The sequence below is a fragment of the Metarhizium album genome (assembly GCF_000804445.1).
Source record: "Metarhizium album ARSEF 1941 chromosome Unknown scaffold_25, whole genome shotgun sequence".
NCBI lineage: Eukaryota > Fungi > Ascomycota > Sordariomycetes > Hypocreales > Clavicipitaceae > Metarhizium > Metarhizium album.
The window spans coordinates 234,513-250,184 of NW_024467599.1; the positions used below are offsets into that span (position 1 = coordinate 234,513).

General features: G+C 55.4%; 3 protein-coding genes across 3 annotated transcripts; all 3 read right to left on the bottom strand.

The window, feature by feature from the left end:
• Positions 1-832: 832 nt before the first annotated feature.
• On the bottom strand, positions 833-1,620 carry MAM_06944 (zinc knuckle domain containing protein; the record flags this gene model as incomplete). The annotated part of the gene is made up of 2 exons (XM_040825742.1): positions 833-1,234; positions 1,294-1,620. The coding sequence occupies 2 exons, from the start codon at positions 1,618-1,620 to the stop codon at positions 833-835; spliced, it is 729 nt and encodes a 242-aa protein (XP_040676299.1).
• Positions 1,621-4,576: 2,956 nt separating this feature from the next.
• Positions 4,577-7,568, bottom strand: MAM_06945 (uncharacterized protein; the record flags this gene model as incomplete). Its single annotated transcript, XM_040825743.1, has 5 exons — positions 4,577-4,936; positions 4,993-5,359; positions 6,606-6,724; positions 6,845-7,179; positions 7,259-7,568. The coding sequence occupies 5 exons, from the start codon at positions 7,566-7,568 to the stop codon at positions 4,577-4,579; spliced, it is 1,491 nt and encodes a 496-aa protein (XP_040676300.1).
• A 3,294-nt stretch (positions 7,569-10,862) lies between these two features.
• Positions 10,863-12,942, bottom strand: MAM_06946 (tyrosinase precursor; the record flags this gene model as incomplete). Its single annotated transcript, XM_040825744.1, has 4 exons — positions 10,863-11,987; positions 12,095-12,346; positions 12,422-12,552; positions 12,645-12,942. The coding sequence occupies 4 exons, from the start codon at positions 12,940-12,942 to the stop codon at positions 10,863-10,865; spliced, it is 1,806 nt and encodes a 601-aa protein (XP_040676301.1).
• Positions 12,943-15,672: the final 2,730 nt, after the last annotated feature.

Genomic DNA, 15,672 nt, shown 5'->3' on the forward strand with positions numbered 1-15,672 from the left:
ATCGTTTCGTCAAGAAGGGTACGTGACTGTGTCCGTTGGCCATTTCCAATGGTATAAAGGCGGTTCTGTTTTGAACCCGAATAAAACCGTTGAACTCAAAGTTCGTCATTTGCCAAGACAAGCACAACCCTGGTCTAGCGGACTAGAAAAACCACTGCCCAAAGTGAACATGAAGAGGGAGCGTGGCATGCCGTGAATGAAGGGATGCTCCGATAGAAAAATGTGCGGTTAGAAAAGAAAAGATAGAAAAGTGCACGACAATCTTGCACAACCCCTGCTTAAATCTGTCATCGCCGATTGAGGCGGACAGTATCGTAAGCGAGGAGCCATGTCAAGGCAATGTCCAATGGCTCCATTAACGCGCTTCCTGGCATTGAACGGGGTCAAGGTCGTCAATCCGTATTCAAAAAGAGGAAAAGAACAAGACCAATGGTTTATCCGTTCCCAGACGAGTCCCAAGGAAGGTAAAAATAAAAATAAAAGGGTGGGACGTGTAAAGTCCCCCTGCCTGAGGGTAAACAGTGTTAGATCAATACTGTGGTTGAAAAGAATAACCGTTTTCGAAGGTATTATCCAGGCAGTACCAAGTCAAGTGTTGATGAGCTCGAACAAAAAAAAACAAGACATAAATTTGCAAAACTGCAGCCAACATCGTTCCTCCAACCAAGAGCGCAGCAAAAACAGCTCGCGTGGCTATGCGAACGCCGGCGAGACGGTTCAAGACGCGCACATGGGAGGAGGCCGGGTGTCTGTCCTCTGGACACCCCATGTAGCCGGCCAAGTGCATGGCCATCAAAGATGAGAGGAGACAGACGAATTACGGATGTTGAATTTAAGCCACAGGGGCAATAGCAGCCACTGGAGCCTGAGCAGCGGGAACGCTACTCATGTCGACTTCAGGGGCGATCTCCCCGCTGGCGTTCTTCTGAGGGCAGTCGCGAGAAATATGGCCAGCCTCGCCGCATTGGTAGCAGGTCTTTCCGGCAGTGTTCAGAGGGCCGCCGTTGGGAGCGGTACAGTCGCGAGAAATATGACCGAGCTTACCGCAGGCGTAGCACTTCATGGCTTGAGCCTGGCAATCTCGAGCAAAATGGTTGGGGCCACCGCACTTGTAACAGGTAGCAGGACGGGGACCGCCAGGGAAACCACCCCGTCCAGCGAAGCCGCCAGCGAAGCCGCCACGCCCCATGGGAGCACCGCGGCCCATCGGGCCAACTGGATTAGGGCACGCGCGCTGGCTCACGTCATGTTAGCAGAAGTTTCGTAGACGTTTTCACGTTGGCGAGTACGCACCGCCAGATGACCAGGCTGGCCGCAGTTGTAGCAGCGTCCACTGGTAGCATTGCCGCTAAGGCGTAGAGTAGGGCAGTCAGCTTGAACGTGGCCAAGGCCCTGACAGTGATAGCACTGCTTTGCCTCAGTAGTCCGAGGGAGTGGGCAGCCGTTGGACTCATGGCCAGGCTGCTTGCCTGCATTCAGTTCGTCAGTACGGCCATCGGACAAGTCGGCGCCAAGGGAAATCGTACAGTTGTAGCAAAGGCGCTCGGACGAAGAACACACTTCGGCATAGTGACCAACGTTGCCACATTTGTAGCAGGCACGACGCGAGAGAGAAGACATAGTGTTGGATATTTTAGTGTCTGTGACAGTATTAGAGTTAGTAAGAGCACGCCCAAGTATGCCCGTGTGAATAGCTCGTTCGCCCAGTCCGGGATGCTTTTCGTATCCGCAGTTTTGACAGCCCCTAACCAAGTCATCAATGCTATTGGTACCGAGTCGATTCTAAGCAATGTTTTTGCGGCGTATGCGACGCTCTGCCGGACACCAAAATGACTCGAGTAATTTATCTGCATCTTCGGCTTCTTGTCGAGTCGGCGTATTGCGTGGATATATACGAGGCCACATGGAGCGGAAGATAACACATATATGTGTTTTCTGTTTCTGATTTTTTGGGTTTGCCTCGGTCTCATATGATTACACGTCGAAGCCAAGCAAAAAGCCACCACGCAAGTTTGACAGGCGGGTATGACCAATGCGTGAGTCGGCAGGTACACGCCAGGCTGGCACACGAGGAATGATACATTATAGTTCCAGTTGCGGTGGGTTCCTTTGGTCAAGGCATCATCGACAGTGTACTGTGTACGATGACCATCATGCCTGGCGAAAAGTGATCGCTTGCGCCGGTGGCGGCGTAGGTTGCGAGATAGTCGAGGTACAAATTTAACGACTTTGGAGTGGCTGAAAAAGTCCGACGACTAGGTTCATGACGGTGTGCTGCGGCTGCGAGATTGTCCAAATGGTTCGACTATTCTCGAGGCTGGCAGCGCGGAGCATGCGGGCAAAGGGTCTGTTGATTGAGGTTCCATACGTTTATCCCAGCAGGACGAACGACAGACGACGGGCGAAGGGCAAGGCGGAACGGAGACGGTTTGGCGCTGGCACACGAGTGCGCAAAGTTGAAAAGAGCATCGCGAAGGCATGTCGAGAAGAGCCAGGGATTGGAGAGGGAGGAGGATGGGGAGCGCACATAATAATCACACACCTTTGGTAGGACAAAAAAAATAGATGTTGGCGTTAAGCGACGTCAAAGGGAAAGAAAAAAAATTTGTCAATACGAGAGGAGAAAGTGAAAAGGATTTCGACTTCCAAGCGAGGCCACGACAACGTCGACAACCACCTACGATTACGTTCCGTCACAGGAAATGTTGTAGGGACGAAAGAAAATTTTGCGAGACGGGCGGATAAATTAATTACGATGGGGGTGTCCTGGCGGTGCTGCAGGAGCGGAAGGAAGCACCAGGCGGCGTCGGCTTGAGGGGCGATATCTGGCGAAAAGAAAAGTGGACCCTGACGAAAAAAACAGTTACGTACCAGGCAAAGCGCAGGGGTGCATGATGGATCTCATAAAACTGGACAGTGACGATCCGTCAACCCAGCTTCTAACGTTGCTGGCCAGGGATAGCAACGCAGCATGATTCTCCATTCAATTGGCGTAATTATGTCGAGACGAGCGCTCTCTGCAATACTAGCGCCTGACCTGCGCCCGCGCCTCAGATAGAACCAGGCATGACCCAGGCCCTCGGTGCTGGCCCACGGGTGCCGATACACTGAAGGTACGTGCCGCGTCCCAGAGTACCTAGGTACTTAAGTACCTTAGTAAGAACTTACTGTAAGTACCTAAGTTCATGAGCCTACGCGGTTACTTGAATTCAAACCACACGCAATGAAACTACGTCGACTTGTAAAGCTGTGCACGTAGAGTTTTGAACAAATTAACGCAGCCCCAATATCCAAAAATAAAAAATGCATCGTGGCCCTGATGGAAAACTTAGGCCTTCCGTGGATTGTGGTGCAAACACCCATCTCCTGACGCCGGTTTGCGCTACAACATTGACAAATAAGTCGTTCGTGGCCGTCTTTGCCGTTTTTGGCCTAGTGACAGGGCCGAGCCATTCAGGAGCCAGCCCCATATTGACTTTGCTTGCCGATGTTGCTGTCCAGTTCAGTACGGAGTACCGTTTTCTCTAGGAAGGAGGGAGTCAGCTTCCACAAGAATAATTTGAACTTGTCCACGTCTTTTTGATTCCAGTTTCAGCTGCTCATCTTCTGTCTGGCATCAGAATCCAAAACTCTCAACAGGCTCTCAACACTCGCCCCCTTGATCCTCGTCCACAGCAATAAATGTCCGGGTTGCGAGTGTACTCAAGCTGGGTCCGTCCTCGAATAGCTTGGCCTCAATATAACGCCGCTCGAGTACTGCTATTACCAAGTTTGCACGTGGTATTCCCTCCCGATCACCAGCTTAGTCCCATCATTAAACTCAAACGACCCGGGGCTAATGCTGTTTTTGAAGGAAAATTAAGTTTCAAAACTCTTCTCCGCTGCTAACTGCAAGGCGGGCTCTTTGGACCGTGAAAATGGGCTAGTCGAGCAACTTTGCCCCGCACAAAACAGCGATTTTCGGCTCAATAGAAATCTGATTCATGCCACCTCTGTCAAAGGTCTAATCGTGCCCGCCCCACTTTATGTGGTTCGGCTAGCAAAAGCCCTCACCACCAAAGGTGGTGCTCGACAGCAAGGCGGGCCGGACACCAAGGCGGGCCAATTTTCAACCTAATAACGCTATTAACCTCTTCGCCTATAATGTACACCCTTCTCGTCCCAAATTTCTAGTAGATCTAGTACAGAATCCAGACGCCATTTACGTGCCTTTTTAGCTGCTTCAAAAAACGTCCTCTTGGCGTGGTTGTGGCGCCTTTTGTCGGCATGCTCTTTATGCTTGCTGTTCGCCTGATGAACTCGAGAAAGGTCTTTGCAAAGGCGTGATTGGAAGGAGAAACGGCGAATGGTTGACGCGACAGGTATGCATTTGTTGGCGGTGACGGGAGGGGAGCCATATGAAGAGGTGCATTATCTGTTGACTGTTTTTCTAGACCGGGAAATAAAAATAGGACATGTATAGAAAACCAGATATTACAGCCCTTTTTAAAAAAAAAATCAAAAAAATCAAAGGTCGTCACTCATTCATTGGAAGCTTCAACGAAAAAAAAAACCCCGGATGTAATTACGCAGCTCATTAAAGATCCACCTGATCAATCGCCGGCCACCATTGAGACCAGGCCCCCTGCTCGTCGAGGTTATTGCTGACTTCCGCGAAAAGCTGGTTCAACAAGGTATTAGTGTCGAGCTCGTGCTCGTGCTCGTGCTCGTGCTCGTGCCCTTGAACCGGCCAAGTCGCCTGCGCCGAGGGCCGCTCCGCGCCCCGAATCTCCCGAGTATGCGCGTCGGATCTATCCACGACACGGAACTCGTGGACAGACTGGTGTAGAGTATCAAAGTCTGCTCGTGTGCGCCCCTGGTATCGTGTCCGGTCCTCGGTTGCTCGCTCGTAGAGCACGGATGCATGGTGTATCGTTTTGATCTTGCGCGTGCCGCCCTCTCAATGTTAGCGCAACGGTGGCCACGGTCGTGTCATGCTTGCGGGCGGCTTACCCATCCGTCGGCGATTTTCCAGACAAGTCGAAACTTTTCCAGGTAGTCGAGACACATTTTGAGACAGTCGCTTGCTCGCGGGCTGCGGCCCAGGTTCATTCGGGGGTATTTCGCCACGTAGAGGTTGAGGTAGCCGGCTGAGAATGCGCAGAACCCGGCAAAGGGCGTCATGAGATGCACGCCACACTCGGAGGCCTCGTGTAGAATGGCGGCGATGTGCTCTGCCGCGCCGAAGAGGAGTCGGGAGCTGTCGTCCCACCAGCCCTCGGGGGCGGGCGCCCCCAGCATGGGCTGGTCGACTGGACCCCGTGGCTCCGACTCCGGGGTCGGCAGGAAGGGGAAGTACTCGCGGTGAAGCATGAGGGTGCTGACAAGGCGTAAGCAGGGGCGGCGGCGGCAAGTTGGGAGCCCCGTCGACCGCTACCGCTGTGGGAAGGGGATTCTTACCTCACGTAGTACAGGAGATTGAGGTAGAGAGTTACGTTTAGATAACAATGGCGCCATTGGAGATTGAATCCGACTTACATGCAGCTCAAGGGATCAATCGAGAACTGTTTCCGACATCCCAACACACTCGCCATACCAGGACCAAAGGAAGATTTGATACTAGACCCGGCTATCCCATACCGTTTGCAGAGTCCTCAATGTATCGCTCTCGCCAGCCATCCTGACCTCACAATACAGTGTTTCACGCACAGTCTCGCCGAGCCCAACATCGTCATCCGCCCTTACAGAGACACTCGAACCTGTATGCCCCCAACGGATCAAAGGGAATTTGAATCTTGGGGAATATAATTGTCCAACTTGCCCAATCTCTCTATTTATGACGCTTTCACCTTCCCAAAGTATGACCGACAACAAAGTGAACGCCAGACTCAAATAATAACCAACAAAGTTGATACCCGCTGGACTCATTAAACACCGACGCCAGACCAAACACATGCATAACTTCGCCTGTTTCAGGGTCTATTACCGGCGACAGACGACGATGCAAACCCAAATTTGATACCCAACCCATTCAAGCAAGTTTCATCACAAATCCACCCGTAAACGGCGCATCACGCGCCATAATAGCTTCTTCCGGCTGCCTTCAATATTGCGACAACGTCATTCGTGTCATACGCACGAAGCTCGTGCCAGGCTCAAGCATGGCCAGCCTGGGACCAAGAAATGTCATTATAGCACGAGGTCATCACGCTGCGTCATTGCCTGAGGTAGTCTTGCAGCTAGTGAGGCATGGCCGACAATTGGTTAACCTCTTGTCAGAGCATACCCATATAGCTCATACCTTACCGCCACAACAAGGCTGATCTACCGACTTAGAGATGCTCTGCAAACACAATGAGGGTATGAGTCATGTACACCTCCTCACAGCAGAACGCAGCTGAAGTGATCGACGCCAAAGACTCACGAAAAGGAGCAAATGACCTCCGGCGGGAAATCTCAATAAAGTCAAGTCAATGATGTGTTCACAGGCTTGTGGAAATCATACTCGTTCATTGACCGATGCACGTGACGGAAAAATTCAAGACCTCGGCGCGGGGGCCACATCAGGCGTGGTGTGTGTCAGGGCCGAAGGCGCCACAGACCGCGGCCGTGCCTCAACGACGTACGAGACGCCATCATCGGAGGCATACGAGGGTGGCCTCGGACTAGCGGCAGTCTCCGGACGCCGTAGTGCGGGTTCTGCAGCCTCATTGCGTTGCCAGAACAGCCGGTTTGGATCAACACGCTGACGTCGCATTAGCAATCACTTGCAGAGTCTCACAGCGGCATAAAGTCTTGACCGGGACGGGGAACAGGATGAGAAATGACGGGACGGGGAACAGGATGAGAAATGACATGAACCTACCACGCTTTCTCTCCATAATCCATACGCAGGAGGCCTCCTGTTGACCGTCTCGCTCTCGATGCCGGCGGCCTCTTCGTCTCTTGCCAACACAACGGGTATGGGCTTGGGGGGCACGACGTAGCCCCCCAAGCCCATCATCTCCGGCAGGCGGCGTCGACGCGCCCTGTCGCCGCGCGAGACCATAACGCACAGCCGAACGACGCTGTAGCAGAAGAACATGGTGGCGGAGAGGATGATGAGTATGATCATGATGGTCACCTCCCCGCGGGCAATGTGGTTGGTCAAAGCCAGTCCTAGATCTGGGTCCCGGGGTTTCATTTTTGCCGTTAACGGAACTGTCTGCGTAATAGATGCGAAATGGATGATGACGAGATACTAATGCATGCACAAAAAAGGAAGAGGTAGGCCACTTACAGACGGCGAGGAGCATGGCCAGGAACAAGCCCGAGACAAAGCATGTCAGGACCTGGGAGCGGACGCGGCGGGACTTAACCCACGGGAAGCAGAAGAGGAAGTATTTGGGATGCGGCTTTCTGCCGTCTCGGCTGCGGGTATTTTGGGACGGCGGCAGCGTCTCCGGGCTGATCGCGGCAGCCACGGTCAATCGGTCGGGAGGGTTGTCGCCGTATCCCAGCGTAACGAGGGAGACTCTTGATCGTGCTGGAGTCGCTACCAACTCTGGGAGTACCGGCCTTTGCGGCTCCGACGAGGCCGTGGGGGCCATTGGAATAGGCGATGGCAAGGAACTCGGTGGGTTCCCAGGCTCGCTGTATCTCGACGAGGAGTGTGTAAATGGACGCGGGGGCTGTTGCGGTGATTTGGGACCGTCATCGCTCGTACATGGTCGGGAAACCCGGCGCGGAAAAGAAGGCAACCTATGCAAGAAGGCTCTCTGTTGGGGTGTTGATGCCTGCTCTGCCGACTCCATGACGGAATGCCCGGGTCTACTCATGGATGCCGCGCCGATATTCTGCTCAAGACGCCCTCTCGCTGCGTCATTTCGAGCACGGCGCAAGAGGTCAGCTCGCAGCCTCTCCATGGTACTGTCCGCTCGTGCCGTCATGTCGTCGGATAAAGACTGTGCAAACTCGAAGCAGTGTCAAGCAGCTGAAACCATGGTTTTCTCGCGCGAGCAGCAGATGATTCTTGGTTCCAATGCAAGCAAAAAATCACACCGGTCGTGTAGTCATTAAAAAGAAGAAGAAAGACAAATGAATGCTTTGTACCACGGCGTCGCCAAGCCGACAAAACGGGATGAATCACTTTCGCCTCGTTCAGAGGCTCGCTGACGCGGGCGCCAGATGAAAATGAGCGGTTTCGTCCCGTCTATAGGCACCAAAGCGGAAAAGCCCAGAGGCATAAAAGGACATAAGCTAATGCACAATCGCTCGAGCGAATGCTCCTTTAGGGAGGGGGGCCGCTGGCCGGGCTGGAGCAACCGTAATTGACGGCGAGTGTCTGACTTGTACGAACTAGAAAGGGATGGAGCTGGCCTATTCCGGTGCCAGGGACCAAATTCGACCAGACCGCTCTGGCCCCCGGATTTGGATCGCAGACCTTGACCCCCGGATGGCCGTGCAATGAGAGAAGAGGAAAACCAAAAAAAAAACTAAAAATAACCAAGGGGAGGAAAGCGACTGTCGGTGGGATTGCGCGGCTGAAATGAAAATCCGGGGAAATGGACGTCTACTGGTGGTGGAGAGAAACAAGACAAAGAAAAGAAAAGAGGAAACAGGGGAGACCGGACGGACAGGACAGACAGGGCGACGCTACGGAGTAGGTGGACTTCCAAATGCAAAGACAGACAGTCGGTGTTGACGAGACAAGCACGCAAACACACACGGCGGCGCTGCAGTACGCACAGAGCAAGCAGAGGAGAAGGCGATCGATTTGACAGCAATCAAGCCAGGTGACGGACACGGTGACACGAAACGCAAGGCACAGCACAGCAACCTGAGGCGGGGAGCTGGTGCAAAGGATGAAGCAGGGACCAACGGGCTCTCCACGTACAGCCCCCCTTTGCGCACGGAAAGAGAATCAAGTGAAAGGGAAAGGGTGTCAACGCGAACGAATGCGTTGCCAACCCCCTTGACCCCTGGCGACGTCCCTTGGAGCGGCTGGCGGCTCATCGAGGGGCCTCAAGTCATCAGGGGGCGCTCAGCTCGATCAGCCATCACTCAATGCCCTGGCCCATGCCAGTGGGCGGCAAAGGGCGTTGCATCTGCGACAATTGGCGTGTGGCCAGAGTTTCACCAGCAAAGGCTGCGCTGTCCCAGTCCAATCAACCCCGGAGCCGTCAGAGGCCATGTTTCATCTCGAACCTTGCCGTCATGGGCCAGGCGCTTGCGGTGCTCTGCCGTCCATTGAGCCTCTGACCTGAGCCTGGACATGCTGCCTGCTTTGCTTGCATTATGAGTTATCGCGGATACTCCGTAGTGAGTGAGTAGATGCAACCGAGAACAGCCATGTGCTCTACGTGACAAGCGCAAGCAGCGAAAGGAAAATCACGGCGCCTAGTTCCACGCACTGACGTCCCTGGCGCCTGGCTCAGCATACGACAAGATGCCATTGCAACTACGCATCTGGATGATGTCTCGTCCGAGTCAACACAGCTTCTCTGAGCCATACCGCAGCCCCGACACCAGGCACGCCCTCTCTCTCTCTCTCTCTCTCTGCCACAGCAACGCCTCAGCAACCGCCCGGTCGACATCTCGGCCCTGCCCAAGCACCGCGGCCGCGTCCTTGGCGATACGCACTGCATGGGCCCACCGGCGGAAGACAAGCTGCACTCGTGCGAAGGGAATACTTGAACCCCACAACGTGCTCATGACTACGAACTCTCGCCAAAGACCTCTCCCCGTTCAGCACAATGTACTCGTCTACTCGGGCGGTGTCGTCCATAATATTCACCTCGGCATGATTACGCATGCACGACGATGAGCTGCATCGGGACGGCGGCACCTAGTGTATGTTGGGCTTTCCGCGCCGCACGCACCACGAGGTCGTAGTTGGCGGCGTCACGCCGGGGACAACGGCGGCGTCGTACGACCTGCCCATGCCCAGCACCAAGACGCCGCCCGGCTTGCCTGACGCCCACGCTGCCTTGTTCAGCACCGAGCTGCACACCGTTGGCGACGGTCCGCTCTGACGCCTCGATGGCGACTGCGTCGTCAAAAAGTATATCGTCAGGAACCACTCTTGCCGCCGTACACCAGGAGCCTCGTTTGGCAGCGCCGTGGGCCCCCAAAGCACAGGATGCATGAGGACATTTCTGCCGCGCTCAGGCTCACGAAATTGTGCTGTTCAGTCGACGGGTCCGAGATGTTTTCGAGGATTTGCCACAAGTACGTAACTATTGGGGACCGGCTTGAAGATGTCTTGGGAAGGGATGGACGGTGGCGCCGCGCGTGAATGGCATGGCCTTGGGGGTTGGGATTGATAGATTGTATCTGTGACTGTATGTATCTATGCGATTTCAATCAAGCGCGCGGTTGCCTGGTCATCGTTTAAGCGATACGGTCCGGCATAACGAGGCGTGGGCGATTTGTCATCAGCAGCCATCAACCTCAACGCCATGCCCAATGTCAGCATGGTGGCACGCCAAAACACTGACATCTGGAAGCTGGCGAAGGGATTGCTACGGGAGCCCCTTGCGCCCATCCAAGACCAGACTTGATCCTGTCTGTGCCGGGGCACACAAAGAAGTCACGCGAGCCCGGGGACTACATGTTGTCTTCACCCGTGCCGCTGCCTTGTAAAGTACAGACTTGAGGAGCCTTGGGTCATGACTCGTTCGGGCCGCGGGAAGAATCCGACGACTTTTGATTATCGGGGCTGAATGGATATTCTTGCCTCCAAGCCCTGCTCTCACAGCCCCCGTCATGACGAGTCTCGAAAGCTGACCGGGTACTAGTACATGCGTCTCGGCACACAATTCCCCTGCACCAAGCGGATCATTCAAGTTGTAGCTAGAACAGGAGCGCACCAGGGAGCCAAAAACAGCGGCACAGCCAGACCATCAGGCATACAAGTCAAACCTCTCTACTGTAGAGCCCCAGACAGGGAGCTCGGCGTCACTCCGGGCCGCCCTGACGGTAGAACTAGTAACCCGGATATACAGGCCGTCGACAAGCTGGGGGTCCAGGCCGTTCTTGTCCCCGTCGACGACCCGGAACTGCAGCTTCTCCCGCAGCAGGGGCTCCACGTCCTCGGGATCCAGGCTCCCGATGTGGCCGGCTCGGACCATACGGAGCAGGGCCAGGGTGAGCGGCAGGCTGCTCGACGACTGTGCCGACGGACTGGTCGCGGCTCCGCGGTGCATGGCCGTGACGGCGACGCTGCCCACGTGGCTGGGTGCCGACTCCCACTCGTGCGAGTCGGCGGGGACGTGGCCGATGAAGAAGGGAATGGCGAAGGAGCCGTTGACGGCGGTGCGAGTGTCGACGCGGATGTCGACGATCCACTCGGTGTAGTGGGCGTCCCTGACGACGGCCGCGGTCTTGTCGTCGTCCCCCCTGGCGGCGAGGCCACTCGGCCGGCCGCCTCCCCACCACTGGTTGATGTTCCTCATCAGGTTGCTCTGGAGCTGGGGGAGCCCGATCTGGGAAGGGTCCGCGTCCTGGTAGGTGTAGCCGAAGAGCTCCCAGTTCCGGGCGGCGTCTGATGTCCAAAAGGTCCCGTCGGCCTGGTAGAAGGGCGTCAGGGGGCTGTTGGCGTACTGCCACGTCCCGACGGTGTAGGTGTAGCTGGTCTCGCCGGCGACCATGGGCTGCATCCACGCGTTGCCGTTGAGGATCTGCCACATGGCCGTGAGCCGGTCGACGTTGACGTGGTGGAGGAGGAAGAGCGGATCAAAGGCCGACGCGGGCACGAACTGCATGTTGCCGTTGAGCCCGCCGAAGAGGTGGATGGCGTCGTGGACCGACTCGAGCGAGTCCCAGCCCGGGGAGGGCTGCGAGGCCGCCCAGGCCCTGGTCGCGAACTGGTTGTAGTCGGTGTACCTCGAGAAGAGGATGTACAGGCGCTGCTGGAGGGAGCCCAGCTGGGCGAAGAGCGCGGCGTTGACTCTGGCATTGTCCGAGGGCGGGTTGGCCGGGTTCGCGGCGTTGTTGGGCCCTCTTTTGGTCTCTGGCCAGAATGTGAACTGAGAAGGGAAGTCGGTCAGCACTTTCAAGGCACAGCGTCATCATGTGGTGGAGTGAAGGTTGGTGTTGTTGTTGGCAGGAACTGAAGACGGGGGCGACGACGAACCGGAGGCCAAACCATGGCATCGCCCCCGACCGGATGGAACCGGTACGAGTACAACGGGTTGGCGATGACCTGGACGCCATTCGGTCCTCTCTGTCGGATGGTCGGGCTCCACAGGACGCTTGGGAGAAAGTCCTGTCCGGTAGGAGTCACACTCCAGTCCCAGTATGGGATCCGGAACTCTGCCGCTGCCTGTCGGTAGCCGGGGTCTGAAAAGGTGCCGGCGATGACATTGGCCAGGTTGTACAAGGCTTGCTACGAGGCAAACGGGCAACATGTCAGCTCGGCTCGTCGCAGATGCAAAGGGGGCGGCAGCATGTCACGGCGTACTTCCCACAGAGCCAGGTATGGACGGTGCCACATCAGGAAGAGGATCGAGGTGTGAGTGCAGTAGCCCGACTGCTCTGCTCCTCTGACTGGCTGGACCCCGTTCCACGGCACAAACGGAAGGCCGTGAATGCCTGACGACATCAGCTTCACGCCGTCGAGTGGTGTTTCCGCGCGCCTGTCACCAAGGGCAGGGTCTGTGTCAGCCCCGGGCAGGCAGACCTACCGGCAACTTGGTACCACGAAAGAGGGTCGTTCTGGTCGACTGCCTGCATGGCACTGAGGGCCAGGATGAACAAGTCCCACATGTATCCGTTGCTCTGCAGCTGCCGGAGCTCCTGTCTCGTGGGCAAGGAGCCATCTCCACGACGAGGAAGCTGGCCAACCGGGATGATTCCTCCACCTTGGCGTTTGGCGAGCGTCCCGTTTGCCATGAGAGCTTGAATATCAAACCCAAAGTCGTACGACTGGGCCACAGCGAGCATGGCCCCGAGCGTGCCAGCGATAATGGTAGAAAGCCGCATATCTCACGGCGAGAGTGTCTCGGACTCTGTTCTTCTCTTGGGACTGCGGCGGGTCGGCAGCAGTTCACACCCGGGGTTGCTCACGGACAGCACAGATGGGCGAGACGCAAACGAGAATCGTGGAATGGGCGAAGCCGGAACCACGACAGACTAGTCCGACGGAAGCTCCTCGTTATATAACCCTTTGATTAATTTCCGCCACGAGAGACCAGACATGGGGGACGGCATGACGGGCAACACGGCTCACCACGAGAGCTTCGAGAGCAAAGCATACAGCCATGATCCATGTCGTGCATTGGGTGCGTCAATTGGGGCACAGAAACCGAGCCAAGCTGCTACGAGTCGTCACGTCTGCGGAATGCAACCGAGTCTCTACCTCGGATGGCAAATGTGTGCTCTCGTTGAGGATCACCACCGTCCCGTGCCGTGCCAGGCGGTCCTAGTTGCCATTTCAGGCAACGCCTCAGAGCTAGAGGTATACCGAGGGAGGCACTTTTGTTAAGGAAGTGGAGAGTAAGCATTATATCCCGCTGGCCATGACTTGGACCGCACGTAGGCATGACGCCTGTGGCACACGTTTGCCAGGAATCGTGGACCATGCGAGGGAACGTGTAGTTTCTCCCTTTGTCTCCTTCCCTTTCACGCTGACATGCTGCTTGTCAGTCAAGCGTAGTAGACGTGTCGAATCGCGTTTCTGTCGAGCTTCATCATCACGTCAAGACGGCGTACGCTGTACATGCTCTTGTGGGCTATTGCGACGCTCCCTCACGTCCTCAACGCTCTGTTTGCATGTATTTCTGTCTTTGGTAGTGATTGGGTTGCCGCGGGAGGAGCAAGGGCTACACGGTATATTTATCGCCTTCAATGCCATTCAGCGTGGGTGGACGGCAACACCAACCAACGTCTCTTTGCGACAGTTGGACGGCTTGTCCGGCCCATCTTGTCCATGGAGTCGGCATCCGCCCTGAACTTGGACTCGTCAAGCCGACAAACTGCTCGCCATCACGTAGAGATGCCGCAATTCCACGTATCCGGAGTGGCCGTTCCCATACCAACCTGCGGGAGTAGTGGGTGATTCCCTGAGCCTGTCTGGATCTGAGGCTGCATCGCGACGGGCAGACGGCAAGCATGTCCCTCCCCTGCCGTGTGCTGCAAAGCTGACATGGTGTGGATGCTGGCCAAGCGGAAAGCCGGACATGTGTACGCCTGCAGCTCAGCCGGCCGGGCGAAGGATATTCATGGCAACTCAAGGCGCACGTCTCGGGCAGACGCTTCTATAGGCCGCCATGTACACTGCAACTTTTCATTACGAGTCGCTGGTCCCCTTCGGATACACTTGTTGGCAACCAAGTGCAAGTCTTGTCTGTCTGCAACGGCCTGGCGAGGATGGGATCCCATCCGTTGCAGTACGGGTTGCAAGGGGCTGTCGAGTTGAACACATAAAAGTTGGCCCCGGAAAACGCCACTCGTTGCTTGGGGTGCCACGTTTTCTGGACACTTTGAAGCCGAAGCCGAAGGGCCTTTGTCTGCTGCAACTGTGTTACTCAGTCCTCGCGTTGACTTGGTCGAGTACGGTCTTCTTTTTCTAGACAAGCCGGCTGAAGTTTAGATTTCGCAGGCTTTTGCTTCTTTCATTCCCCTTCCATACACATTTAGCCGCACTGCGGCCACGTGGTTGCCTACCTAAGCAGCGATTTCAGTTGCCAAAATATCGAGGCTTCATAAATAGTACGATGGTGCTGCCACTTGCCACTTGCACAGGCTCCAAGCATTGCTGCTCATTCCGATATCTGCCGTCAGCCGAGAACAACGGGTCCTTTCAAGAATGTCCTACTTCCAAACCAAAGTCGAAGAATGGCCAGAGATGACCGCACTCCTTGGGCCTGCCTGAACAGTGCATTTCGTACACGTGAGATGCATTACGTCTTGGGCAATATAATCCGACGTCTCAAGACGTGTATTTCAGGGCTTTGATATACCGTTAAAAATCTTTCAGTACTGACTAGTAATCAATAAAAGCGCCTCTTGTTCCGCTATCCAAGGAAATCGCCTAGATACTCCGCGCTGCCAACACCGGCTCTGGAGGACCCGCCCAAGTGAACTCCCAAAACACGCATCCTATAGATTTGTGAGTATCAGACTTTAATCTCCAAGTTCTGTATAGGGGCCCTCTCCCTGGTAGGCGGTGCTGTATGACAAAGCTGTCCTCGATCGTGCACATGTGGCGAGTTCGGTATCCCCAACGCAACAATTCGTCGGTGCCTCATACGCGTTTGATTTTGACGAGTTTCGCTCGGCCCCAGGAACTTGAAGGTCTTGACAAGACCTCACGAGCGTCCGTGCTTGGCCTTCTCTGCGGCCCCAGGCGAAGAAACACACACTTATTTGTGACTGGTATTTCTTGCCGCCTGGCACCAATCGCCTAACCTCTTCATTACCGTGTATCCGTTCAGGTCCCGCTCGTGGTATGGTGCATCACGGGCCGGTTGGACTTGGCCCATTGCTCTTGCTCAAGATGGTAGTCTTCTCTCTGGTATTGGGTGCCACCCGTCATCTCATTGTACTGACGAGGAGTTGAAAGGTTGCGCAAGAAGTTGTACGCCTCTAGTCCTAGATGCATATGAGAAGATTTCACGACGCGCCCCACTGGTTAACTTATCAGGTTGAGATCCATTAGTGACTCAGGTTAAGAATCACCATTGTACTCTCGGTTAGGTCGACGCCAAGGAG